Source organism: Mobula hypostoma, chromosome X1, assembly GCF_963921235.1.
Source record: "Mobula hypostoma chromosome X1, sMobHyp1.1, whole genome shotgun sequence".
Classification (NCBI taxonomy): Eukaryota; Metazoa; Chordata; class Chondrichthyes; order Myliobatiformes; family Myliobatidae; genus Mobula; species Mobula hypostoma.
The window spans coordinates 54,184,835-54,212,703 of NC_086128.1; the positions used below are offsets into that span (position 1 = coordinate 54,184,835).

Sequence of the window (27,869 nt, forward strand, 5' to 3'; positions counted from 1 at the left end):
CAGAATTAGGCTATTTGGCCTATCGAGTCTGCTCTGCCATTCCATCATGGCTGATTTATTATCCCTCTCAGCCAATGTTCCCTCTAATTTGTAAAGACCAGTGTGCACAAAAATCTTAAGTTGTGCAATTGTTTGCCCAGTGACAATAACATCTGCACACTGAATGATTTCTTCAATAAAACAGTATAAATAAGCCAATTCTAAAATCTACGTACAAATTATTGCAAACTCCTTACTGTCAAAACCGTCTGCATCAGAAACTGGAAAAGGAAATGTGATTGTGTACGATCATGAAATATACTTAACCTGCCAACAAGGTAGATGGTGACACACATTAAAGTTGCTGGTGAACGCAGCAGGCCAGGCAGCATCTCTAGGAAGAGGAACAGTCGACGTTTCAGGCCCAGACCCTTCATCAGGACTAACTGAAGGAAGAGTTAGTAAGGGATTTGAAAGTGGGAGGGGGAGGGGGAGATCCAAAATGATAGGAGAAGACAGGAGGGGGAGGGATGGAGCCAAGAGCTGGACAGGTGATTGGCAAAAGGGGTATGAGAGGATCATGGGACAGGAGGTCCAGGAAGAAAGACAAGGGGGGGGGACCCAGAGGATGGGCAAGGGGTATATGGTGACAACCTTTTGTGCGAAGTTTAAATTCTTTTGTGCGGTAGTAGCAAAAGATGTATGCACACACACCTTAGAAGGAACATTACTCTCAGCCCCATTATCCTTGTCTTCTCCCCGTAACCTTTGATGCCCATTTCTAATCAAGAACATCTCAAACTCTGCTGTAAATATGGGGTGGAGTTTAGGAGGATGATGGTGCCTAATGGCGACTCCTTTGCTTGCATCTTTGGAAACAGCTCTATTTCTATCTTTAATATCTCTACTTTTCCCCTGTCAGGGTTCTTTTGAAGACCCTGACCTGGAGTTACATGCTGGCTTCAGTTCTTTGTGGGAATGGGACGCACTCTCAGGGTCTCATGACTGGCCGCTATTCGATATATCAAGGATGCAGCCTAGAAAACTAGCACACCTTCAGGGTTCTGGGATTTCGTGGCTCTGGAGGCGGGAGGACTTGAGGTCTGTGCCTCCGCAGGAAATTAGTGTGTCATGGGAGAGGGAAGATTGAAAGCAGCAAGCTGTCTGCTGACTGTGTGCCCAGAGACTCAGGTTCTTTGGGCACAGAGCTCGGAAAAAGCGACGCAACAGACTTTTAACATCATGAATCAGCGAGTTGTTTGTTATGTCTCCCCTCTCACTGTGAAATGGAGTCATCTCTTTTACGTTATTAGGGAGAGCCTGTGGTATGTTGAATTACCAGGTAAACGAGTAGCCTTTGGGGTACTGCAAGTCTGTGCCTTTATAGATGCTTTGCTGCACGCTTGAGTGCTCGATGGGGGGCGCCGATGCTTTATTTACTGGTGGGGAAGGGAGGATCATTGCTTTGCTGCTGCTTACATGTGGGAGGGAGGAGCTGGGGGTCTTTGCGGTTCCAACATTTAACTGTCATTCATTCTTTGGGGCACTCCTCTGTTTTTGCGGATGGTTGCGAAGAAAAAGAATTTCAGGATGTATATTGTATAATTTTCTCTGACATTAAATGTACCTCTGAAACCTTTGAAATATACCTAATGACTTGAGCTCCACTGCCATCAGTAGCAATGAATTCCACAGAGTCACCACCCTCTGGCTAAAGAAATTCTTCTTCATCTCTGTTCTGCAGGGACAACTTCTCATTTAAGCTATGCTTACTGGTCATAGAATCTGCCACTATTAGAATCATCCTCTCCGCATCCACTCTTTCAATATTTGGTCGGTTTCAATTAGATTTTCCCCTCATTCTTCTAAACTCCAGCGAGTACAGGCCCAGAGCTATAAATACTCCTCCCCTTTCATTCCTGGATTCATTCCGGTGAACCTCCTCTGGACCCTCTCCAATGTCAGCACATCCTTTTGAAGTGTATAGTCTCTGCCTAGTACTCCTATATATAGTCAAGGGAGGTGGAGGAGTGTTGACAGGACGGCTTTGAATCAGTGAACTGGATAATATTCAGGGATTTACCTTTAATTCTGGATGAATTCTGTGTGGAATATTGTGTGCCTTCAAGAACATATTAAACATACCCAAATCAAAAGCCATGGATGAACCAGGAGATTCGTGGTCTGCTGAGGGCTAGATATGTGCCATTCAAGGCAGTCAATCCTGAACTATACAAGAAGCCCAGGTACAACCAATGGAAGGTTAGCTTAAGAACGAAAAAAAATCCAATTAAGGCTAGAGTTGAAATTGGATGCACATCAGCTCTGGCAGGGCTTGCAGGCCACTACTTCCTGTAAGGTGAAACCTAACATGGCTGTGATGCTTCACTCCTATGTGAGCTCAACTTCATTTACGGACATTTTGAAAGGGAGAATAAAACAACATCTATGAAAATCCCTGCAGCATCCAGTGACCCTGTGATCTCCATCTTGGAGGCTGACATCAGAACATGTTTCAAGAGGGTGAACACTCGCAAGGGATCAGGACCCAGGTGTACCCAGGAGGGCTCTGAAAACCTGTGCCAACCAACTGGCAGGAGTGGTCAAGGACATCTTCAATCTCTCATTGTTGCAGTCAGAGGATCCCACTTGCTTCAAATGGGTGACAAATGGGACTAGCACAGTGGGCACAGTGGTCATCACAGAGGAGATAGGCTGAAGGGTTTGTTTCCATGACATATTAGTCTATGACTCCACCACACAATCTTCATCATATTGCTGTCATTGGAGTTTGCTGTGCTCAAACTAACTGCTGCATTTCTCACATTAACCCAATTCAGCCTCCCACACTGGGATGTATGGAGACTATGAAATGTGCCAGTGTGCAAAGCTTTCTTTAATATTGGCATTTACTTTAATTTTATATATCAGTCGAAAAGATTGTATAGTGTTAGTGCAGCACACACACACACAAAGGACTTACTGAGTTCCTCCAGCATTTTGTGTGTGTTGTTCAAGGTTTCCAGCATCTGCAGAATTTTGTGTGCATAGTATGAGGAACCATTTTTGTTGTAACACAGCACACACATAATGCTGGAGGAACTCAGCAGGTAGGCAGCATCTATGGAAGTGAATAAACAGTTGATGTTTCAGGCCAAGACCTTGTTGCAATTTGCTTAAAAAAATATATAATTGTTCTCTTGGCCCTGTACTGTCTGTGTTAATGTCATCAATGTTTCAGTTCCACTTCCAGATCCTTGAACACATAATCTATGCTGATGCCTTGGGGCTCGCGGGGGGGGGGGGGGGGGAGCTGTTGGAATGCCAAACTGTCAGAGTTGGTGTCTTTGGATAAGATGTTAGCTGATATCTGGTTTACCTCTCAGATGGATGTGAAAGATTACATGGTGCTCTTGTGAAGAGTTGAAGAGGTCATCCTTGTGCCCTGACCATTAATTATCCCTCAATCACCAATCACTGTTTATCTGGTTGAGGACATGTGGGAACTTGCTAAGTGTAAGTTAAATGCCCACTTTCCTACAATAAAACTGAGAACACTTCAAAAGTACTTAATTCACTATGAAGCAGTTTGGGATTATCTTAAACCACACACAACATATTTAACTCCTAGATTTTTATTTTCTTGTGAATGTCGCCAGAAGTATTTTATTCAATACAGTAAAAAAAATGTGCTATAGAGCATTACAGCACAGAAACAGGTCCTTTGGCCCATCTAGTCTGTTCCCAAATATAGCCTGTTCCCAACTATTATTCTGCCTAGTCCCATCAAGCTGCACTTGGACCATAGCCCTCCATACTCCTCCCATCCATGTATTTAACTAAACTTCTCTTAACTGTTGCAATGTAACCTGCATCTACCACTTTCACTGGCAGCTTGTACCACACTCTCACCACCCTCTGAGTCAATAAGCTCCCCCTCATGTTCCCCTTAAACATTTCACCTTACACTCTTAACCCATGACCTCTAGTCGTAGTACCACCCAACCTCAGTGGAAAAAGCCTGCTTGCATTTACCTGTCTATACTCCTCATAATTTTGTACACCTTTATCAAATCTCCCCTGTTTACCCCGCACTCCAGGGAATGAAGTCCTAACATATTCAACCTTTCCCTATAATTCAGGTCCTCAGGTCCCAGCAGCATCCTTGTCAATTTTCTCTGCACTCTTTCAATCTTATTGGTATCTTTGCTGTGGGTAGGTGACCAGAATTTCACACAATACTCCAAATTAGGCCTCACCAATGTCATATACAACTTTAACATATTATCATATAACAATATGATTGAGTGTTCGGTAAAACAATAAAGTATATATTGTAAACTTTAATAATGCTGGAACATGTGTATTAAAACTAAGCAATTCTCACTCCCACTTCTTAATTCTTTCTTCCCAACTCCAGTACTCAATACTTTAATTTAAGAAGTAATTGATACTCAAATACTTTTTAATAGTAATTTCAGTTTTCAAATTGCTGGCAAAGTGATTATTCCCCGTTTACTTCATTCTCTCAATCACCCAGTTCATAGTATTGGCCGTTCAAAATTCTATAGCTCTCTTGTTTTTTGTTGTGTTTCAATCAATTTTGTGGCTTTCCTTTATCTCATCCACAAATAATGTAATCCATTGCCTCTTCATGCTCTCCAGCACAAATCCATTCCCCATCCATGCATTAAACATTTGTTTTGGGAAATCAAATTACACCATGGGCCATAGGCTTGCTTTTTTACTCCCTGCTGTCAGGTTCAAAACCAGTTCCTCCATCCACTTCCCTCCTCATCCCTACAGTGATCTGATCTATGTTTTATTGTGAATTCTGATTCACATTCAGTCTATTATTCATGTTATATGAATGAATATTACAAAAATCAAATGCCATTGTGCCTTAAAAGCATGATAGGTTTTTTACCTCTTCAATAAGTGAGCTGCAAAGCTTCTAATCAAGCCTAGGGGTTGGTAGGATCTCCCTGCCCCCATTCTATCAACTTTCTACAGGAGCATTATTGAGAGTGTCATGTCTGGCTGCATCATCATATGGTACAGAAGCTGTAAAGCATCAGAATGCAAGACTCTACAGAGGATAGTAAAGGCCGCGAGAGGATCACTGGGGTCTCCCTCCCCCATCTGTGACATTTTCTGGGAGCATTGTATATGAAAGGCCCGGAGCTTTGCTCAGGATCCCTAACACCGATCCCACAACCCCTTTGACCGGCCATCAGGAAGGAGGTACAGGAGCATCAGGACTAGACTGCCAGACTGGCTAACAGGTTCCTCCCTCAGGCTGTGAGACGAATGAATACCCTGACACCACCGAGGTCTTGTCACTACGACAGCGAACAGTTTGCTATTTACCTGTGCTGCACTCTACATGCATTTTGAATTATATTTTATTAACTTATTTATGGTAATATTTAGTTTTACATGCTGTGCATTATATATGTTTTATGGGTGCACCATGGTCCAGAGGAATGTTGTTTGTTTGTTTGGTTGTACATATGTATAGTCAGATGACAACCAACTTGAACTTGAACTTGAATTTGGAAGGCGAGGTGGAATCTGATCTTACATAGCTCTAACATCAAATTGATTAATAATTTATAACAGGTTTTCTAAATACTTTGAACTACCATCACAATGGTGTGACAATTGTACAGATGTAGTAAGAAAGGTGTCAAAAAGTTGCATTCTAAAATTACTAACACAAGAGATTCTACTGATGCTGGAAATCCAGAACAAAACACACAGAATTTTGGAGGAACTCAGCACCAATGGAGAACAATATACAGTTGCAGTTTCTGGCTGAGATCCTTCATCAGGACTAACAATTAAAGTTATTTTTTCCTTCCATCCTAGCTGCTGGATGTAACATTAGGCTCTATTGATGTTTTAAGAGTGACTTGCATTTATGTAGCACCTCTTAGATTCCTCTCAGAATTCCCCAAGTGCTTTACGTCTAATTTGATATGTTGGTGGCATCCATTAGTCTTGTGAGACCATGGATCTGCACCTAGAAGTTTCCAGGGTGCAGGCCTGAGCAAGCTTGTATGGAAGACTGGCAGTTGCCCATGCAGCGACTCCCCTCTCCACGACACCGATGTTGTCCAAGGGAAGGGCAAGGGCTGATACAGCTTGGCACCAGTGTCATCACAGGAGTTGCCAGAACGAGGTTGAAGGCAACGTCGAACTGCCTTAGGGACTCCAGCTCCGGATTTGTCCTCAGGGTTTACTCCCGAAGCCTTTCCTATGAGTGGGTAAGGCCGCAAGGCAGCAGAGGTTTGAGATCAGTGTTTTCCCTCTCTTAGATGGACTGCCTTCCCAGGCTGACGAGCTCCACCTATCTGAAGCACTGGTTTTAAAGCGCCAAGACCCGCCTTCGCCCCTTCTCCTGTCAGTAGAAACAGTTCCGCCGGGCTTAGAGACTAAGCCACACGAGAAGGCCAGGAGTCGGATGAGGTTGTCAGAGGCTATTTTTGGTGCATGCCATGAGGAGCACTTTTAGGCGGTGGGAGCTTGTCCCCACTACCATTCCTCGGCTTGACAACCTTGGAACCAATTTGATATGCGATCACTATGTAATGTAGGAAATGCACCAGCCAATTTATGCACAGAATTATCCCACAGAAAGTGTGTTGTTGGCCAGATTGCAGAACTGTGTAGTATACACAGAGCAGTCTAATAAACCACAGTTAAACAAAACATCTACTTTCTCCTGTGAGAGTTTCAAAATGTGGGATGCTACCTTCAGCAGATGAAAAGATTTAGGTTTTAATCAGAAGTGTTTACAGTATTGCATTAGATTTTGGAAATAGTAAAAACTCCAAATATTGTCTTCTTTTGCACATAGTTTGCTTGTTAGCCTTTGTTTGTGCGTAGTTTTTCGTTGATTCTATTGTATTTCTTTGCGCTACTGTGAATGTCTGTAAGAAAATGAACCTCAGGGTAGTAAATGGTGACATGTACATATTTTGCATTCCAGGCATCCATAACTCCGAATAAAAAACTTACCCTCACATCCTCCTTGAACCTACCCCCTCTCACCTTCATTGCATGTCCATTCGTATTAGACATTTCAACCCTGGGAAACAGATATTCTCTGTCCACTCTATCTATGCTCTCATAATCTTGTAAACCTCTATCAGATCTCCCCTCAGCCTCCAGCGCTCCAGCGAAAACTACCCAGGTTTATCGAGCTTCTTCTGCACCATCTCAAAAGCCTCAACATACTTTCTATAGTGAAGTGACCAGAACTGTATGCCATACTCCGAATGTGGCATTATCAGAGTTTTATATTGTAACATAACCTCCTGAATTTTGAACTCAATGACATGACTGATAAAAGAAAGCATTCCATAAGCTTTCTTAACCATCCTATCAACCTATGTAACCACTTTCAAGGAGCTATGAATTTGGATCCCAAGATCTCTCTGCTCAGCAACACTTGCCCTTAACAGTGTACTGTTTCCCTGCATTTGCCCTTCCAAGGTGCAACACGTCACATTTATCTGAGTTAAACTCCATCTGCCATTTCTCAGCCCATATCTGCAATATCAGTTTATATTGGCCTATATATCAGTCTATATTAAGCTGTATTCTTTGCCAGCCTTCCACACTATCCACAACTGCACCAATCTTGGTATCATTTTCAAATTTACTCACCCATCTATATTTTCATCCAGGTATTTATATACATCACAAACAGCAGAGTTTCCAGCACAGATCCTTGTGGAACACCACTAATTACAAACCTTCAGCACAAATAAGTCCCTTCAACCACTACCCTCTGTCTTCTATGCACTAGCCAGTTCTGAATCCAAACAGCCAATTCGCCGCAGACCCTATGCATCTTCGCCTCCCATAAGGGCCTTTGTCAAACACCTCACTAAAATCCATGTAGACAACATCCATTGCCCCACCCTTGTCAATCTCTCCTGTCATCTTGTCAAAAAACTCGATCAAGTTGGTAAGACACGACCTGCCATGCACAAAGCCATGTTGGCTCTCCCTAATTAGGCCATGGGTTTTGAAATGCTTGTATATCCTATCCCTAAGAATTTTCTCCAGTAATTTCCCTACAAATGATGTAAGACTCACTGGTCTATAGTTCCCAAGATTTTCCTTTGTTCCCTTCTTAAAAAGAGGTGCAATATTAGCCATCGCCGATCTTCCGGGACCTCGCCTGTGGCTGGAGAGGAGACAAAAGATATTGGTCAAGGGCTCAGCAATCTTGTCTCTTGACTCCTTTAATAACCTGTGGTAAATTCTATCAGGCCCTGGGGATTTATCCAACTTAATACTCATTTGGAAGTCCAACACTTCCACTTCCTTGACATCTAAACGCTCGAACATATTTATACACTCAGCACTGATCTCCTGGTCCTCCATATCCTTTTCCTTGGTAAATACTGAAGCGGAGTACTCACTGAATACCTCACTCACATTCTCTGCATCCAAGCAAATAGGATCCACCCTTTATCCTTCAGTGGTCCCAGCCTCTCCCTAGTTATCCTCTTGCTCTGGATGTATATATAGAATGCTTTAGGATTCACCTTAATCCTACTTGCCAAGGACTTCATGGTCCCTCCTGGCTTTCCTGATTCCCTTCTTTAGTTCTTTTTTGGCTTCTTAATATTCCTCATGTGTTTCATTTGATCCTGACTTCTGAAGCTTTACGTACATTTCCATTTTCTTCTTGACTAAATTCATCACCTCTCTGGACATCCAAGGTTCTCTTATCTTTCCATCCCCATCCTTCCTTCTAACAGGAACATACCTAATTGTACTCAGTGCAATTGATCTTTAAACACCCTCCACATGTCTGATGCGGACTTGCCAGAGAAAAGGTTTTCCCAATTAATGCTTCTTAGTTCCTGCCCAATGCCCTTGTAATTTGCCCTACTAAAATGCTCCTGCAAGGACCATACCTCTCCTTATCTATAGCTATCCTGAAAGTTCAGGAGTTGTGGTGACTGTTCCCTAACTGCTCACCAGGTCACCTGGCCAAACTCATCACCCAACACCAGGTCCAGTACAGACCATTCTCTTGTTGAATTTCCACATATTGATTTAAGAAACTGAACAAATACTGCCCCATCTAAATCCCTTGCACTAAGAAGGTCCCAGTTTATATCAGGGAAGTTGAAATCCCCCATGACAATAACCCTATTATTTTTCCACATTTCCGTAATCTGATACATATCTGTTCCTCAATGTCCCAATGGCTATTAGGGGCTCTGTAGCACAATCCCATCAGTGTAATTATACCCTTCCTGTTCCTGAGTTCCACCCAAATGGACTCAGTGTCGGACCTCTCTGTTATGTCTCCCCTCAGTATAGCTGTGATATTGTCCCTGATTAGTAGTGCAACTACTTCACCACACCCAACCCCCTTTTCCCTCCTCCTCTACCTTTTCTAAAATTTCAAAAACCTGGTACATTAACCACCCATTCCTGTCCCTCTCTCAACCAAGTTTCAGTAATGGCTACAACATCATAGTTCCATATCCATGCTCTAAGTTCATCACCCTTACCGGTAATACCCCTAGCATTAACATATACGCACTTCAAACTGTCCAACCCATCGTACCTGTTATTTCAATGTTGTCTTTCAGTACTTTTCCTGACATCTACCTTCTGGTCCAATCCTTCCCTTACTGACCCGACGCTCTGGTTCCCAGCTCCCTGCAAAACTAGTTTAAACTCTCCTCAACAGGAGAAAATCTGCAGATACGGGAAATCAAAGTCACACACACAAAATGCTGGATGAACTCAGCAGGCCAGGCAGCAACTGTGGAAAGAGAGTAAACAGTCGATGTTTCAGGTCGAGACCCTTCATCAGGACTGGAGAAAAGAGATGAGAAGTCAGAGTAAGAAGGAAGCATCAGCAAACCTCCCGGCCAGTATATTGGTTCCCCAGCAGTTCAGGTGCAACCCGTCTCTCTTGCACAGGTTCCAATCTCTGCACCATCTACACAGCCACTCATTCATCTGTACTATCATCCCATTATCAAAGTACGTATATGTTACCATATACAATACTGAGATTCTTTTCCTGCAGTTTCCCAGTTTTGATCTGAAACATTACCCATTTCTCTTTCCATCGATGCTGCCTGATCTGCTGAAAATTTTCGGTATTACTACATTATAGATTTTTCCAAACCCCAATCACTTCTCACGTGGTCTGGATTGAACGTGATTTGTGTTTCATTGAACTGTCCAGCCCAAGGGATTTTATAAATTTACACCCAACTTTCCACCCAGGAAACATGAAGGAGGAGCCTAACCTGATTATACTCTGCCCATCATCTCCAGAATCTATTCTACTATTGGTTAATTTTCCACAGCTTTAACCAATTCACCATGCACTCGGCGGTCTAGCCTTTTGTGATTGGTTCAATGGTCTGTCAATCGAAACACAGGCGAGTAAGGTGGGGATGTAAAACGCTAGAGGGGAGAGGGAATTCATTGTGTGTGAGAAGAGCAAGCAACGCTTTGAAGAGCGGAGCTCTGAAATAGAAATCAATATCAGCCTTTATTTGAGAAAATGTGCTACCAGTGACTAGAAGTAGCCTCCAATGGTACTAAACAGCATGTCCAGGACACCTTCAACTTCCCAGGAGATTCGGATGGATGTATTCGACAACCCATCCGTGCAGGTACTGACCATATTCTATGGAGGGTAAAATATCCTAATACTGCTATTTTCCTTTCATGTATCGCAAAATAAAACTCCCTGTGTATATTTAAAGAAAAAAAACGAGACTGGTTTGCAATGGACCCCATCCACCGCCCCCCACCACAAACCGCGTTTGCTTGGGACTGGACGAGATCTCACGGACCTGTTACACCTCGCCCGCTAGCTCGCCTGCAGAACAGCAACACCGCCTCCCTGCTTTAATTCGCACCGCGGTGCTTGCTATCCTCAGTCCCCTCCTTTGAATGCATAGCAACTACATCGTGTAGTTGTGTTGGCGGATTCTAATGGATAGGCTGCAGATTTCTACTTCACGTATCGCTGTTATTTGTGGCATCTTAGCCGCACATTTTAATAGGGTAATTTCTCCGCAAGTGTGAGACGATTCTTGCCCTTCCCCCAATCCCCTTAGTGGAACTTATGATTTATCATTTTGAAACAACGGAGGACGATGTTTTTGTATTCTTGAGGTTGTTATTGCATATATAGTACGGAACGCTACATATTGAGTGATATAAGAAAGCGTTAAAGAGAAATAGTGTGCACGATTGTTATTTGCTTAATTAATGTCCGCCTATTTGTGTGTATATGTGTTGTGTATCTGTGTACGCGCCTGTCTCGCTCCCTGTCTCTCGCCAGAACGCTTCATCGAGAGAGCACTAATTTCCCAGCGCTCCTCGGAATAATCTAGGTCTGATTTTCTCCCCCCACCCCCTCTTTGGCAACTCCAGTTTAAAAATTGCTTTCGCAATAACGTGCAGGTACACTGACAATTTCCTTCACCTTGCCTCCCTTACATTTATTATTTTAACCCCTTTCCTGCTGATTATTCAGCTCAGGTTGATTTAGGGTATCTCTATAATGTGAAAAAGTTGGGGGTGGGGGCGCGATCTCTCCCATCCCACACAAAGGTGTGTTTTCATGGACTGAGGAAGCTAATTGTTTGCGTTGCGCCGTCTTTCTGAATAAGTCCCGTTTATGGGATGCGGATGTTAGTGACCGTGCCGGTATTTATTGTTCGTCCCAATGGCCTTGATCTGGGCAGTTAAAAATCGACCGCATGGGCGAGTCAGGAAGCACACAAGGACGTAAAATTCTGTTGCCAGATGGGTTAATACAACTAGACATCACCACTGATTTAAATTCAAGATGCTTCTTCAATTTAAATTCCCTCGCTGCCATGGTGCAATTCGAACTTCTGCTTCTGGATCAATGGCCCAGATCTTCTGATGCTGGTCCAGCAATGTCATCATTGTGCTTCTGGCGTCCTATCAAATAAGTCCGTGGCAATTTTGTTTGTCGTTTTTTAAATCGGGGTATCCGTGTATAGAGTGTGCATTTGTTGATTTAATAGCATTTGTAGGGTAGTCTTATTGGATGGGGAACATGTGCTAGCCTGTAAAACACTGCTGAAACACGGTTACGAGTATCTGTTTAAAAACCCTGCCTGACCTGCGGCGGACAGTTTGGTTGTCTTTTCCACCCTCGTGTCAGATGTTCTCGGGATAGTTAATTCACCCGGGACACAGTGGTCTGCGCCCATTTCCATGTCGCTGCGTGCGATGCTGGCGTAAGTACAGTTCTTAATCGCTCAATTACGCCAAAAGACTTCGAAGCAGAATTAGGCCGGTTGGCCCATCAAGTCTGTTCCGCCATTTCATCATGCTGATTTATTATCCCTCTCAAGCCCACTCTCCTGCCTTTTCCTAGTAATTTTTGACGCCCTGATTGATCGGTTCTTGGTCAATCTCCTGCGCAGCCGCTTGTGGCAATGAATTCCATAGATTCATCACCCTATGGTTCTAAAGAAACGCCCTTGTATTCTGAGGCTGTGCCATCTCGCCCCTTTCAATAGTCGACAGGTTTCAGTGAGATACCTCCTCTTCTAAACTCCAGCGACTTTACGTTAGTGCTCCTTTCGTTTCTTGGAATCATTCTCGTGAACGGTCTACCCTCTCTAATGCCAGCACATTCATTGTTATTGATGACATCTTCTTTGAGAGTGTACTCATTTTTCGTAGCTCAACAAAGTGACAAGGTTCAAGACTGGGGCCACTGCAAAAAAAAATTCAGACTACTTTGTCCTGCTGTTTGCTGAAACTTAAAATCTCTCCAAGGCGGGCACAACCCAACCGCATAAAATTATAAAAACGTAATATTCTACAGACGCTGCAATCGAGAGCAACAAACACAAAATTCTAGAGGAACCTGCCTTTTATGCAGTTAAAACACCCAGGAGAAAGCGAGAGGAATTCCGAAAAGGCAGCGTCTATGAAGGCGAATGAACAGTTGACGTTTCAGGCTGAGACCCTTCATCAGGGTTCAGTCTCAGTTCAAAACGTCAACTATCATTTCCACTCCAGAGTTCCTCCAGTTTTTTTTATGTGTTCCAATTGCATAAAAGGTTGCTTTGGAAGTGTGTGTGTGTTAGTTCACACAATCATTTACTCTGGAGCTCCCATCTCACCTAATAGCTCCGCACAATTACAGTGTGGGAAGTCAGAGAAATTAATGTTTTGAGGTGCATAAAATATAAAGGTTGCACTCATTAATTGACCAAATTTACATTCGTAACTTGCTTGAAACTGCAATAAATCAATATTACAATGATCTTTAGTTTCCATTTTATTTGGGCTATGCTCCCATTTCTTCATTGTGGAAGCAGAAGCAGTGCGGTTGAACTTGCTACACTGTTAACGTCAGACATTCCCCAGTGTGCATTCAGACTGGAGGTGGCCAGTCCACTACTGCAAGTTCACACTTTCTTGTAAACGCCATCACCAATGCACTCTGCTCCAGGTAAAGTTCAAAATGTTCAAAGTAAACTACGTTTGTAAGTAACAAAGTAGATATATCACCATGAGATTAAATTTTGTAGGCATTTGCAGTAAAACAAAGTACAATATAATCAGTGAAAAACTACACACAAAGAATGACAAGAACCACTGTGCAAAATAAGACAGTGCAAATACAAAAAATATTCAGAACACGAGTTGTAGAGTACTTGAAAGTGAGTTCATAAGTTGTGTCCAGTTATCAGTTCAGTCTCAGGTGCTATAGTGAACATGTGCATGGAGCCAGATCAGGACCGATAGTGGAAACGTGTGCATGGAGCCGGAGGAGGTAGCGGAGGTAATTAATGAATACTTTGTTTCAGTATTCACCAGTGAAAAAGACCTTGGCAATTGTGGTGTTGACTTGCAGTGCACTGAAAGTCTTGACTTTTGATATTTAGAAAGAGGATGTGTTCTTGTCATAATGGGGGCACTGGGAGCAGACCCAAATGCAAGACACAGACACTGAAGTACTAGGAACAGGACTAGGTGTGTCAAGAAAGCAAGGAAAGTGGAGAAGAAATGATGTTGGACAAGACACAGGCCCTGGACGAGACTTGGATACAGGGCCTGGGCTAGGACTAGACTAGGGAAGCGGGACCTGGATAAGGAAAAAGGAACTTGGAACCTGGACAAGGACTCCGAGCCAGAGACTAGACAGGGACCCAGAACCTGGGTCTTGACTCAGGCTCGGACTCCGGATCTAGGCTCGAACAAGATGTGGCAAGGCAACAGGACTGGACGTGGCGGCAGGACGCAGGGCTCCTGGGCAGGACACAGGACCAGAACTGGATGAGGACGCGAAGCTAAGACTTGGGAGACAGGAACGCGGAAAACAGACCCTCGGTAATCTTGGGAGACAGGAACATGGAACACAGAGCCAAGACCCCTCCTTGGGAACAGGACATCGGGCTGGGACTCATACACAGAATGCTGAACATGACGAGACTGTTCCCAACATAAGGTAGCAGCAAACAGCCGGACCTACCTAGCGAAGGTGTGGACACAGAGACGGTTTCCAACACAAGGTAGCGGCAAACAGCCAGACCTTCCTAACAAAGGCGAGGACACAAAGAGACAGTTCCAAACAACAAAAGACAGTTCCTTATCTAAACACAGCAAGGCTCCGGTCTTGCTCCGGCGGTGGAACTTGATGGCGATACAGGCAAGGTTGCAGGCAAGTTTTCAGGCCAAGGCTTCAGGCAGAGGTTGCAGGCAAGGCTTCGGGAGGAAGGTGAAGGGAAAGGAACAGTCCAGCAACTGAAGCTGAACCCAGGAGCTGTTTATGTAGCCAGCCCAAAATGAGAATCATGTGCCTCAATTAAGGCACCAACAGAGCAAGGGAAAACCAGAAAACCTGGAATAAGGATTGATGGACTGGTCCATGAACCGGAATGCGGACTTCACGGACTGGACCATGACAGTTGGAGCTTTTGAAAGGTAGTAAGTTAGATAAATTGCTGGGATTGGATGAGATGTACCCCAGGCTACTGTGGGAAGCAAGGGAGGAGATTGCTGAGCCTCTGGTGATGATCTTTGTATCATCACTAGGCTCAGGAGAAGTACCAGAGGATTGGAAGTTTGCAAACATTGTTCCCTTGTTCAAGCAAGGGATTAGAGATAACCCAGGAAATTATAGACCAGTGAGTCTTATTTCAGTGGTGGGAAAGTTGTTGAAGAAGATCCTGAGAGGCAGGATTTATGAGCATTTGGAGGGATGTAATCTCATTAGGGATGGTCAGCATGGCTTTGTCAAGGGCAGGACATGCCTTATGAATCTTTTTGAATTCTTTGAGGATATAACAAAACACATTGAAGGTAGAGCAGTGGATGTAGTGTATATGGATTTCAGTAAGGCATTTGATAAGGTTCCCCATGCCAGGCTCATTCAGAAAGTAATGAGGCATGGGATTCAAGGAGACCTTGCTTTGTGGATCCAGAATTAGCTTGCCCACAGAAGGCAAAGGGTGGTTGTGGATGGTTCGTATTCTGCAAGGAGGTCGGTGACCAGTGGTGTTCCGCAGGGAACTGTTCTGGGACCCCTTCTTTTTGTGATTTTTTAAATATAAATGACCTGGATGAGGAAGTAGAAGGGTGAGTTAGTAAATTAGCTAATGACACAAAAGTTGGGGGTGTTGTGGATAGTCTGGAGGGTTGTCAGAGGTCACAGAGTGGCATTGATAGGATGCAGAGCTGGGCTAAGAAGTGGCAGATGGAGTTCAACCCAGATAAATATGAAGTAGTTCATTTTGGTAGGTCAAATTTGAGACAGAATATAATATTAATGGTAAGAGTCTTGGCAGTGTGGACGATCAGTGAGATCTTGGGGTCAGTGTCCATAGGATACTCAAAGCTGCCACGCAGGTTGACAGTGTCATTAAGAAGGCATATGGTGTGTTGGCCTTCATCAACCATGGGATTGAGTTCAAGAACCGTGAGGTAATGTTACAGCTATATAAGAACTTAGTTAGACCCCTCTTGGAGTACTGTGTTCAGTTCAGGTCACCTCACTACAGGAAGGATGTGGATACAATAGAGAGAGTGCAGAGAAAATTTACAAGGATGAGAGCTGACCTGATAGAGGTGTATAAGATGATGAGAGGCATTGACCGTGTGGATAGCTGGAGGATTTTTCTCAGGGCTGAAATGGCTAGCACAAGAGGGCACAGCTTTAAGGTGCTTGGAAGTAGGTACAGGGAGGATGTCAGGGGTAAGTTTTTCACACAGAGTGGTGGGTACATGGAATGCACAGCCAGTGACAGTGGTAGAGGCAGATACAATAGGGTCTTTTAAGAGACCCTTAGATAGGTATATGGAAATTAGAAAAATAAAGGGCTATGTGGTAGGGAAATTCTAGGCAGTTTCTGGAGTAGATCATATGGTCGGCACAACATTGTGGACCGAAGGGCCTGTAATGTGCTGTGGATTTCTGTTTGAGGTGAGTAAAGTTATCCATGCTGTTCAGGAACTTGATAGTTGAAGGGTAATAACTATTCCTGATGACAAAAGTGAGAATAGAGCATGGGGATTGATAGGGGTCCTTGGTGATGGATGCTGCATTCTTGTCGATGTGCTTAATGCTGGAGAGGACTTCCCTGTATCCACCACTTTAAAAAGTTAATTTATTATCAAAATATAGAAGTCTGAAATTATTCTTCTCCAGATAGCCATGAAACCAAGAAAGGAAAGATCATCAACCCCCAAATCCCTCCTCCCTGCACAAAAAACAAACAAAAACAGAGCAGGCACATTGACCCCAAATCCCCCTTCTCTTCCCACCCCCCACAATAAAATGAGAAAGATTGGGTGAAAAAGCACAAAAAATTAAAAGTATAAGACTTGAAAAAAGTCTATAGTCTTAAGTCCATATCCAAAATGTAGAAAACCTGGTTAACTTTCTCCGGGCACAGTGGCAGTCTTTTCCCTTTCTAGCAGCAGAGCGACCCTCGTTGTGGCAATCCCTCGAGGTCGAGGATGATGGTCTTCGTTTCGTTGATCGATTTATGGGCTCTCAAGTGGCTTATGAGTCCAATCTTGGCTACGAAAGTTCTTCCGCATTGAGGACAGGTAGTTCCAGATGGCAGATTGGGCTTTGGTTGTTGCTGCCTCTCTTTCCATTTCCAGCGACCCTACCAATGATCATAAAGTAGTCTGCCTTCTCTGGTAGCAGAACGAACCCACCAGCAATCAAAAGGCAGGCAGCTGGTGCTCACCTTCTGCATTCACCTCAATGTTTCAATCTCCCTCATCGCTTTAATTGGTGAAATGGAGTCGAACATCAACTCGCACCCTGTCCCACACCCTTCTCATGACGAGGTTTGCACAAGCTGCCTCTGTCTCCCAGAATCTCTTGGTGACTGCAGAGTGCTGAAACATCCAAATGATCTTCACGCTGCGAATTACAAGCTCCAGCAGTTCCAGAATTACATTGTAAGGTGAAAAACAAATGTAAAAGTAGTGAAATATATAGTTTCGTGATCTCTCCAGAAGATGTCAACTGAAGAAGTGTTGTAAGCAGGTACCATCTTGACCTGTAATATGGAACTTTCTGTTCTTGGGCATTGGTGTTTCCATAGCAGGCTGTAATGCAACTAGTCAGTGCATCTATAGTCACTTGTCAAAGTTTTAGATGATGTGCTGAATCTGTGTAAACTTTTAAGAAAGTAGAGTAGAAAATGAGTTTTAATGATACTACTTGGATTGAATTGATTGACAGATCATTGTGAGAGAAGAAAGCAGGTCATTACATCCAGTTGTGGAGTTGCTGCTGGCGTGCTGAACTATGTGGGATGAAGGAACACTTCAGAATCAGAATCGGGTTTATTATCACTGGCATGTGTCATAAAACTTGTTAACTTAGCAGCAGCAGTTCAATGCAATACATGAAATAGAAGAGGAAATAGATAAATTAATAAATTAATTAATAATAAATAAGTAAATCAATTACAGTATGTGAAAATTGAATAGATAAAAAATTGTGCAAAAAACAAATAAAATATATTAAAAAAGTGAGGAAGTGTTCACAGGTTCAAAGTCCATTTAGGAATTGGATGGCAGAGGGGAAGAAGCTGTTCCTGAATCGCTGAATGTGTGACGTCAGTCTTCTGTGCCTCCTACCTGATGGTAACAGTGAGAGAAGGGCATGTCCTGGGTGCTGGAGGTCCTTAATAATGGATGTTGCCTTTCTGAGAGACCGCTCCTTGAAGATGTCCTGGGTGCTCTCCACAGTACATCTATAGAAGTTTTTGAGTGTATCTGGTGACATGCCAAATCTCTTCAAACTCCTGATGAAGTACAGCCGCAGCCTTGCCTTGTTAATAACTGCATCGATAGTGTTGGGACCAGGTCAGGTCCTCAGAGATTTCCACTTCTGATCCCTCTATGAGGATTGGTGTGGATTCCTTCCTCTTGCCCTTCCTGAAGTCCGTAATCAGCTCTTTCGTCTTACTGATGTTGAGTGCCAGGTTGTTGCTGCAACACCTGTTCACTATTTGGCATATCTCACTCCTGTACGCCCTCTTGTCGCCACCTGAGATTCTACCAACAATGGTAGTATCATCAGCAAATTTATATATGGGGGTATTTGACCTATGCCTAGCCAAACAGAAATGTGTATATAGAGAGTAGAGCAGTAGTTCCTTCTCCCACAACCTTCACATTCTCAGCTCAACAACTGTGGCTGAATATTTCTGGAGGTGAGGAGTGTGTGTCTCTGTCTGTTTGTCTCTCTCTCTCTCTCTCTCTCTCTCTCTCTCTCTGTCTCCATCCCCCTCCTCTCCCCTCTCTGTCTCTCCCCCACTATCTCTGTCTCTCCACCCTCTCTCTCTGTCTCATCCCTCCACCTGCCTCACCCTCTCTCCCTGTCTGCACACCTTCCCTGTCTGCCCCACTTGCTCACTCTCTCTCACTGTCTCAACACGCTCTTTCCCTCTCTTGCACACCATCTGGCCTGACCCGCTCTCTCGCGCTCTCTCTCACTCTGTCTCTCTCTCTGCCTCACCGCATGCTCTCTCTTTCTCTCTATCAGCCGTTCAATCTCTCTCGGACTCTGCCTCGCCCCTTTCTCTCTCTCTCTCTCTCTCTCTCTCTTTGTCTCTCTCTCTCTCGCGCTGCCTCGCCTCGCTCTCTCTCTCTCTCTCTGCCTCACCCTGCTCTCTCTCTCTCTCTCTCTTTGTCTCTCTCTCTCTCTCTCTTGCTGCCTCGCCCTGCTCTCTCTCTCTCTCTCTCTCTGCCTCGCCTCTCTCTCTCTCTCTCTCTCTCTCTCTCTCGCTGCCTCGCCCCCCTCTCTCTCTCTCTCTTTCTCTCTCTCTCTCACTGCCTCGCCCCGCTCGCTCTCTCTCTCTCTGTCTCACTGCCTCGCCCCTCTCTCTCTCTCTCTGCCTCACCGCATGCTCTCTCTTTCTCTCTATCAGCCGTTCAATCTCTCTCTGACTCTGCCTCGCCCCTTTCTCTCTCTCTCTCTCTCTCTTTGTCTCTCTCTCTCACTCTCGCTGCTTCGCCTCTCTCTCTCTCTCGCTGCCTCGCCTCGCTCTCTCTCTCTCTCTCGCTGCCTCGCCTCTCTCTCTCTCTCTGCCTCACCGCATGCTCTCTCTTTCTCTCTATCAGCCATTCAATCTCTCTCTCTCTCTGCCTCGCCCCGCTCTCTCTCTCTCTCCTCCTCGCCCCGCTCTCTCTCTCTCTCTGCCTCGCCCCGCTCTCTCTGTCTCTCTCTCTCTCTTGCTGCCTCACCCCGCTCTCTCTCTCTCCCTCTCCCTCGCTGCCTCGCCCCGCTCTGTCTCTCACTCTCTCTCTCTCTCTCTCTGTCTCGCTGCCTCGCCCCTCTCTCTCTGCCTCGCCCTGCTCTCTCTCTCTTTGGCTCTCTCTCTCTTGCTGCCTCGCCCCTCTCTCTCTCTCTCTCTCACTCTGCCTCGCCCCGCTCTCTCTCTCTCTCTGTCGCTGCCTCGCCCCCTCTCTCTCTCTCTCTCTCTCTGCCTCACCGCATGCTCTCTCTTTCTCTCTATCAGCCGTTCAATCTCTCTCTGACTCTGCCTCGCCCCTTTCTCTCTCTCTCTCTTTGTCTCTCTCTCTCTCTCTCTCTCTCGCTGCCTCGCCTCTCTCTCTCTCTCTTTCTCTCTGTCTCTATCTCTTGCTGCCTCGCCCCGCTCTCTCTCTCTCTCTCTCTCTCTCTCCCCCCCTCGCCCCACTCTCTCTCTCTCTCACTGCCTCGCCCTGCCCTGTCTCTCTCTCTCTGTCTCGCTGCCTCGCCCCTCTCTCTCTCTCTCTCTCTCTGCCTTGCCCCTCTCTCTCTCTCTCTCTCTCTCTCTCTCTCTCGCTGCCTCCCTCTCTCTCTCTCTCTCTTTCTCTCTCTCTCTCGCTGCCTTGCTCTCTCTCTCGCTGCTTCGCCCCGCTCTCTCTCTCTCTCTCTGCCTCGCCCCCGCCCGATGCCTCGCCTCGCGCTCTCTCTCTCTCTTGCTGCCTTGCCTCGCTCTCTCTCTCTCGCTGCCTCGCCTCTCTCTCTCTCTCTCGCTGCCTTGCCTCACTCTCTCTCTCTCTCTCTCTCTCTGCCTCACCGCATACTCTCTCTTTCTCTCTATCAGCCGTTCAATCTCTCTGACTCTGCCTCGCCCCTTTCTCTCTCTCTCTCTCTCTCTCTCTCTTTGTCTCTCTCTCTCTCGCGCTGCCTCGCCTCGCTCTCTCTCTCTCTCTCTGCCTCACCCTACTCTCTCTCTCTCTCTCTCTCTCTCTTTGTCTCTCTCTCTCTCTCTCTTGCTGCCTCTCCCTGCTCTCTCTCTCTCTCTCTCTCTCTGCCTCGCCTCTCTCTCTCTCTCTCTCTCTCTCTCTCTCTTTCGCGCTGCCTCGCCTCGCTCTCTCACTCTCTCTCGCTGCCTCGCCCCTCTCTCACTCTCTCTCTCTGCCTCGCCCCGCTCTCTCTCTCTCTCTCTCTTGCTGCCTCGCCCCGCTCTCTCTTTCTCTCTCTCTCTCTCCCTCACCCCACTCTCTCTCTCTCTCTCTCTCTCTCTTTCTCTCTCTCGCTCTCTCTCTCACTGCCTCGCCCCCTCTCGCTCTCTCTCTGTGTCTCTCTCTCTCTGCCTCGCACCCCCCTCTCTCTCTCTTGCTGCCTCGCCTCGCTCTCTCTCTCTCTCTCTGCCTCACCGCATGCTCTCTCTTTCTCTCTATCAGCCGTTCAATCTCTCTCTGACTCTGCCTCGTCCCTTTCTCTCTCTCTCTCGCGCTGCCCTGCTCTCTCTCTCTCTCTCGCTGCCTCGCCCCTCTCTCTCTCTCTGCCTCGCCCCGCTCTCTCTTTCTCTCTTGCTGCCTCGCCCCGCTCTCTCTCTCTCTCCCTCTCTTGCTGACTCGCCCCACTCTGTGTGTCTCTCTCTCTCTCTCTCTCGCTGCCTCACCCCCCTCTCTCTCTCTCTCTGCCTCGCCCTGCTCTCTCTCTCTTTGTCTCTGTCTCTCTCTCACTGCCTCGCTCCTCTCTCTCTCTCTCTCTCTCTCTCTCTCTGCCTCACCGCATGCTCTCTCTTTCTTTCTATCAGCCGTTCAATCTCTCTCTGACTCTGCCTCGCCCCTTTCTCTCTCTCTCTCTCTCTCTCTCTCTCTCTCTTTGTCTCTCTCTCTCGCGCTGCCTCGCCTCGCTCTCTCTCTCTCTCTCTGCCTCACCCTGCTCTCTCTCTCTCTCTCTCTCTCTTTGTCTCTCTCTCTCTCTCTCTCTCTGCCTCGCCTCTCTCTCTCTCTCTCTCTCTCTCTCGCTGCCTCGCCCCCCCTCTCTCTCTCTCTTTCTCTCACTCTCTCGCTGCCTCGCCCCGCTCGCTCTCTCTCTCTCTCTCTCTCTCTCTCTGTCTCACTGCCTCGCCCCTCTCTCTCTCTCTCTGCCTCACTGCATGCTCTCTCTTTCTCTCTATCAGCCGTTCAATCTCTCTCTGACTCTGCCTCGCCCCTTTCTCTCTCTCTCTCTCTCTCTCTCTTTGTCTCTCTCTCTCACTCTCGCTGCTTCGCCTCTCTCTCTCTCTCGCTGCCTCGCCTCGCTCTCTCTCTCTCTCTCGCTGCCTCGCCTCTCTCTCTTTCTCTGCCTCACCGCATGCTCTCTCTTTCTCTCTATCAGCCGTTCAATCTCTCTCTCTCTGCCTCGCCCCGCTCTCTCTCTCTCTCTGCCTCGCCCCGCTCTCTCTGTCTCTCTCTCTCTCTTGCTGCCTCGCCCCGCTCTCTCTCTCTCTCTCTCCCTTGCTGCCTCGCCCCGCTCTGTCTCTCACTCTCTCTCTCTCTCTCTGTCTCGCTGCCTCGCCCCTCTCTCTCTGCCTCGCCCTGCTCTCTCTCTCTTTGTCTCTCTCTCTCTTGCTGCCTCGCCCCTCTCTCTCTCTCTCTCTCTCTCACTCTGCCTCGCCCCGCTCTCTCTCTCTCTCTGTCGCTGCCTCGCCCCCTCTCTCTCTCTCTCTCTCTCTCTGCCTCACCGCATGCTCTCTCTTTCTCTCTATCAGCCGTTCAATCTCTCTCTCTCTCTGCCTCGCCCTGCTCTCTCTCTCTTTGGCTCTCTCTCTCACTCTGCCTCGCCCCTCTCTCTGTCTCTCTCTCTCACTCTGCCTCGCCCCGCTCTCTCTCTCTCTCTGTCGCTGCCTCGCCCCCCCTCTCTCTCTCTCTCTCTCTGCCTCACCGCATGCTCTCTCTTTCTCTCTATCAGCCGTTCAATCTCTCTCTGACTCTGCCTCGCCCCTTTCTCTCTCTCTCTCTCTCTCTCGCTGCCTCGCCTCTCTCTCTCTCTTTCTCTCTGTCTCTATCTCTTGCTGCCTCGCCCCGCTCTCTCTCTCTCTCTCTCTCCCCCCCTCGCCCCACTCTCTCTCTCTCTCACTGCCTCGCCCTGCCCTGTCTCTCTGTCTCTGTCTCGCTGCCTCGCCCCTCTCTCTCTCTCTCTCTCTCTGCCTTGCCCCTCTCTCTCTCTCTCTCTCTCTCTCTCTCTCGCTGCCTCGCCCCTCTCTCTCTCTCTTTCTCTCTCTCTCTCGCTGCCTTGCTCTCTCTCTCGCTGCTTCGCCCCGCTCTCTCTCTCTCTCTCTCTGCCTCGCCCCCCCCGATGCCTCGCCTCGCGCTCTCTCTCTCTCTCTCTTGCTGCCTTGCCTCGCTCTCTCTCTCTCGCTGCCTCGCCTCTCTCTCTCTCTCGCTGCCTTGCCTCACTCTCTCTCTCTCTCTCTCTCTCTCTGCCTCACCGCATACTCTCTCTTTCTCTCTATCAGCCGTTCAATCTCTCTGACTCTGCCTCGCCCCTTTCTCTCTCTCTCTCTCTCTCTTTGTCTCTCTCTCTCTCGCTGCTTCGCCCTCTCTCTCTCTCTTTCGCGCTGCCTCGCCTCGCTCTCTCACTCTCTCTCGCTGCCTCGCCCCTCTCTCACTCTCTCTCTCTGCCTCGCCCCGCTCTCTCTCTCTCTCTCTCTTGCTGCCTCGCCCCGCTCTCTCTTTCTCTCTCTCTCTCTCCCTCACCCCACTCTCTCTCTCTCTCTCTGCCTCGCCCCTCTCTCTCTCTTTCTCTCTCTCGCTCTCTCTCTCTCACTGCCTCGCCTCTCTCTCTCTCTCTCTCTCTTTCTCTCTCTCGCTCTCTCTCTCACTGCCTCGCCCCCTCTCGCTCTCTCTCTGTGTCTCTCTCTCTCTGCCTCGCACCCCCCTCTCTCTCTCTTGCTGCCTCGCCTCGCTCTCTCTCTCTCTCTCTGCCTCACCGCATGCTCTCTCTTTCTCTCTATCAGCCGTTCAATCTCTCTCTGACTCTGCCTCATCCCTTTCTCTCTCTCTCTCTCGCTGCCTCGCCTCTCTCTCTCTCTCTCTCTCTCTTTCTCTCTCTCTTGCTGCCACGCCCCGCTCTCTCTCACTCTCTCTCTCTCTCCCTCGCCCCACTCTCTCTCTCTCGCTGCCTCGCCCCACTCTGTCTCTCTCTCTCTCTCTCTCTCTGTCTCGCTGCCTCGCCCCTCTCTCTCTCTCTCTCTCTCGCTGCTTCGCCCCGCTCTCTCTCTCTCTCTCGCTCTCTCTCTCTCGCTGCCTCGCCTCGCTCTCTCTCTCTCTGCCTCGCCCCCCCTCTCTTTCTCTCTCTCTCTCTCTCTCTCGCTGCCTCGCTCTCTCTTGCTGCCTCGCCTCGCTCTCTCTCTTGCTGCCTCGCCTCGCTCTCTCTCTCTCTCTCTCGCTGCCTCGCCTCACTCTCTCTCTCTCTCTCTCTGCCTCACCGCATACTCTCTCTTTCTCTCTATCAGCCGTTCAATCTCTCTCTGACTCTGCCTCGCCCCTTTCTCCCTCTCTCTCTCTCTCTTTGTCTCTCTCTCTCTCTCTCTCTCGCTGCTTCGCCCTCTCTCTCTCGCGCTGCCCTGCTCTCTCTCTCTCTCGCTGCCTCGCCCCTCTCTCTCTCTCTGCCTCGCCCCGCTCTCTCTCTCTCTCTTGCTGCCTCGCCCCGCTCTCTCTCTCTCTCCCTCTCTTGCTGACTCGCCCCACTCTGTGTCTCTCTCTCTCTCTCTCTCGCTGCCTCGCCCCCTCTCTCTCTCTCTCTGCCTCGCCCTGCTCTCTCTCTCTTTGTCTCTGTCTCTCTCTCACTGCCTCGCTCCTCTCTCTCTCTCTCTCTCTCTCTCTCTGCCTCACCGCATGCTCTCTCTTTCTCTCTATCAGCCGTTCAATCTCTCTCTGACTCTGCCTCGCCCCTTTCTCTCTCTCTCTCTCTCTCTCTCTCTTTGTCTCTCTCTCTCTCGCGCTGCCTCGCCTCGCTCTCTCTCTCTCTCTCTGCCTCACCCTACTCTCTCTCTCTCTCTCTCTCTCTCTTTGTCTCTCTCTCTCTCTCTCTTGCTGCCTCTCCCTGCTCTCTCTCTCTCTCTCTCTCTGCCTCGCCTCTCTCTCTCTCTCTCTCTCTCTCTCTCTCTCTCGCTGCCTCGCCCCCCCTCTCTCTCTCTCTTTCTCTCTCTCTCTCGCTGCCTCGCCCCGCTCGCTCTCTCTCTCTCTCTCTCTCTCTCTGTCTCACTGCCTCGCCCCTCTCTCTCTCTCTCTGCCTCACCGCATGCTCTCTCTTTCTCTCTATCAGCCGTTCAATCTCTCTCTGACTCTGCCTCGCCCCTTTCTCTCTCTCTCTCTCTCTTTGTCTCTCTCTCTCACTCTCGCTGCTTCGCCTCTCTCTCTCTCTCGCTGCCTCGCCTCGCTCTCTCTCTCTCTCTCGCTGCCTTGCCTCTCTCTCTCTCTCTGCCTCACCGCATGCTCTCTCTTTCTCTCTATCAGCCATTCAATCTCTCTCTCTGCCTCGCCCCGCTCTATCTCTCTCTCTGCCTCGCCCCACTCTCTCTGTCTCTCTCTCTCTCTTGCTGCCTCGCCCCGCTCTCTCTCTCTCTCTCTCCCTCGCTGCCTCGCCCCGCTCTGTCTCTCACTCTCTCTCTCTCTCTCTCTGTCTCGCTGCCTCGCCCCTCTCTCTCTGCCTCGCCCTGCTCTCTCTCTCTTTGGCTCTCTCTCTCTTGCTGCCTCGCCCCTCTCTCTCTCTCTCTCTCTCACTCTGCCTCGCCCCGCTCTCTCTCTCTCTCTGTCGCTGCCTCGCCCCCTCTCTCTCTCTCTCTCTCTCTCTCTGCCTCACCGCATGCTCTCTCTTTCTCTCTATCAGCCGTTCAATCTCTCTCTGACTCTGCCTCGCCCCTTTCTCCCTCTCTCTCTCTCTCTTTGTCTCTCTCTCTCTCTCTCTCTCTCTCTCGCTGCTTCGCCCTCTCTCTCTCGCGCTGCCCTGCTCTCTCTCTCTCTCGCTGCCTCGCCCCTCTCTCTCTCTCTGCCTCGCCCCGCTCTCTCTCTCTCTCTTGCTGCCTCGCCCCGCTCTCTCTCTCTCTCCCTCTCTTGCTGACTCGCCCCACTCTGTGTCTCTCTCTCTCTCTCTCTCGCTGCCTCGCCCCCTCTCTCTCTCTCTCTGCCTCGCCCTGCTCTCTCTCTCTTTGTCTCTGTTCTCTCTCACTGCCTCGCTCCTCTCTCTCTCTCTCTCTGCCTCACCGCATGCTCTCTCTTTCTCTCTATCAGCCGTTCAATCTCTCTCTGACTCTGCCTCGCCCCTTTCTCTCTCTCTCTCTCTCTCTCTCTCTTTGTCTCTCTCTCTCTCGCGCTGCCTCGCCTCGCTCTCTCTCTCTCTCTCTGCCTCACCCTACTCTCTCTCTCTCTCTCTCTCTCTCTTTGTCTCTCTCTCTCTCTCTCTTGCTGCCTCTCCCTGCTCTCTCTCTCTCTCTCTCTCTCTGCCTCGCCTCTCTCTCTCTCTCTCTCTCTCTCTCTCTCTCTCTCGCTGCCTCGCCCCCCCTCTCTCTCTCTCTTTCTCTCTCTCTCTCGCTGCCTCGCCCCGCTCGCTCTCTCTCTCTCTCTCTCTCTCTCTGTCTCACTGCCTCGCCCCTCTCTCTCTCTCTCTGCCTCACCGCATGCTCTCTCTTTCTCTCTATCAGCCGTTCAATCTCTCTCTGACTCTGCCTCGCCCCTTTCTCTCTCTCTCTCTCTCTTTGTCTCTCTCTCTCACTCTCGCTGCTTCGCCTCTCTCTCTCTCTCGCTGCCTCGCCTCGCTCTCTCTCTCTCTCTCGCTGCCTTGCCTCTCTCTCTCTCTCTGCCTCACCGCATGCTCTCTCTTTCTCTCTATCAGCCATTCAATCTCTCTCTCTGCCTCGCCCCGCTCTATCTCTCTCTCTGCCTCGCCCCACTCTCTCTGTCTCTCTCTCCCTCGCTGCCTCGCCCCGCTCTGTCTCTCACTCTCTCTCTCTCTCTCTCTGTCTCGCTGCCTCGCCCCTCTCTCTCTGCCTCGCCCTGCTCTCTCTCTCTTTGGCTCTCTCTCTCTTGCTGCCTCGCCCCTCTCTCTCTCTCTCTCTCTCTCACTCTGCCTTGCCCCGCTCTCTCTCTCTCTCTCTCTCTGCCTCACCGAATGCTCTCTCTTTCTCTCTATCAGCCGTTCAATCTCTCTCTGACTCTGCCTCGCCCCTTTCTCTCTCTCTCTCTTTGTCTCTCTCTCTCTCTCTCTCGCTGCCTCGCCTCTCTCTCTCTCTCTTTCTCTCTGTCTCTATCTCTTGCTGCCTCGCCCCGCTCTCTCTCTCTCTCTCTCTCTCCCCCCCTCGCCCCACTCTCTCTCTCTCTCACTGCCTCGCCCTGCCCTGTCTCTCTCTCTCTGTCTCGCTGCCTCGCCCCTCTCTCTCTCTCTCTCTCTCTGCCTTGCCCCTCTCTCTCTCTCTCTCTCTCTCTCTCGCTGCCTCGCCCCTCTCTCTCTCTCTCTCTTTCTCTCTCTCTCTCGCTGCCTTGCTCTCTCTCTCGCTGCTTCGCCCCGCTCTCTCTCTCTCTCTCTGCCTCGCCCCCCCCGATGCCTCGCCTCACGCTCTCTCTCTCTCTCTCTTGCTGCCTTGCCTCGCTCTCTCTCTCTCGCTGCCTCGCCTCTCTCTCTCTCTCTCTCTCTGCCTTGCCCCTCTCTCTCTCTCTCTCTCTCTCTCTCGCTGCCTCGCCCCTCTCTCTCTCTCTCTCTCTGCCTCACCGCATACTCTCTCTTTCTCTCTATCAGCCGTTCAATCTCTCTGACTCTGCCTCGCCCCTTTCTCTCTCTCTCTCTCTCTCTCTTTGTCTCTCTCTCTCGCTGCTTCGCCCTCTCTCTCTCTCTTTCGCGCTGCCTCGCCTCGCTCTCTCACTCTCTCTCGCTGCCTCGCCCCTCTCTCACTCTCTCTCTCTGCCTCGCCCCGCTCTCTCTCTCTCTCTCTCTTGCTGCCTCACCCCGCTCTCTCTTTCTCTCTCTTTCTCTCTCTCCCACACCCCACTCTCTCTCTCTCTCTCTCTCTTTCTCTCTCTCTCTCTCTCTCACTGCCTCGCCTCTCTCTCTCTCTCTCTCTCTCTTTCTCTCTCTCGCTCTCTCTCTCACTGCCTCGCCCCCTCTC

At 48.4% G+C, this 27,869-nt stretch overlaps 1 protein-coding gene across 2 annotated transcripts in view; it reads left to right on the forward strand.

Moving 5' to 3' along the window:
* The first annotated feature begins 10,480 nt into the window (after positions 1-10,480).
* The window catches only part of cacnb1 (calcium channel, voltage-dependent, beta 1 subunit), a 374,637-nt gene continuing 357,248 nt past the window's right edge, over positions 10,481-27,869 (forward strand). For both annotated transcript variants that reach the window (XM_063038057.1, XM_063038058.1), the window contains exon 1: positions 10,481-10,649. In XM_063038057.1, coding sequence (XP_062894127.1) covers positions 10,569-10,649 — 81 coding nt within the window. In that variant the 5' untranslated portion in view covers positions 10,481-10,568. The remainder of the gene's footprint in view (positions 10,650-27,869) is intronic.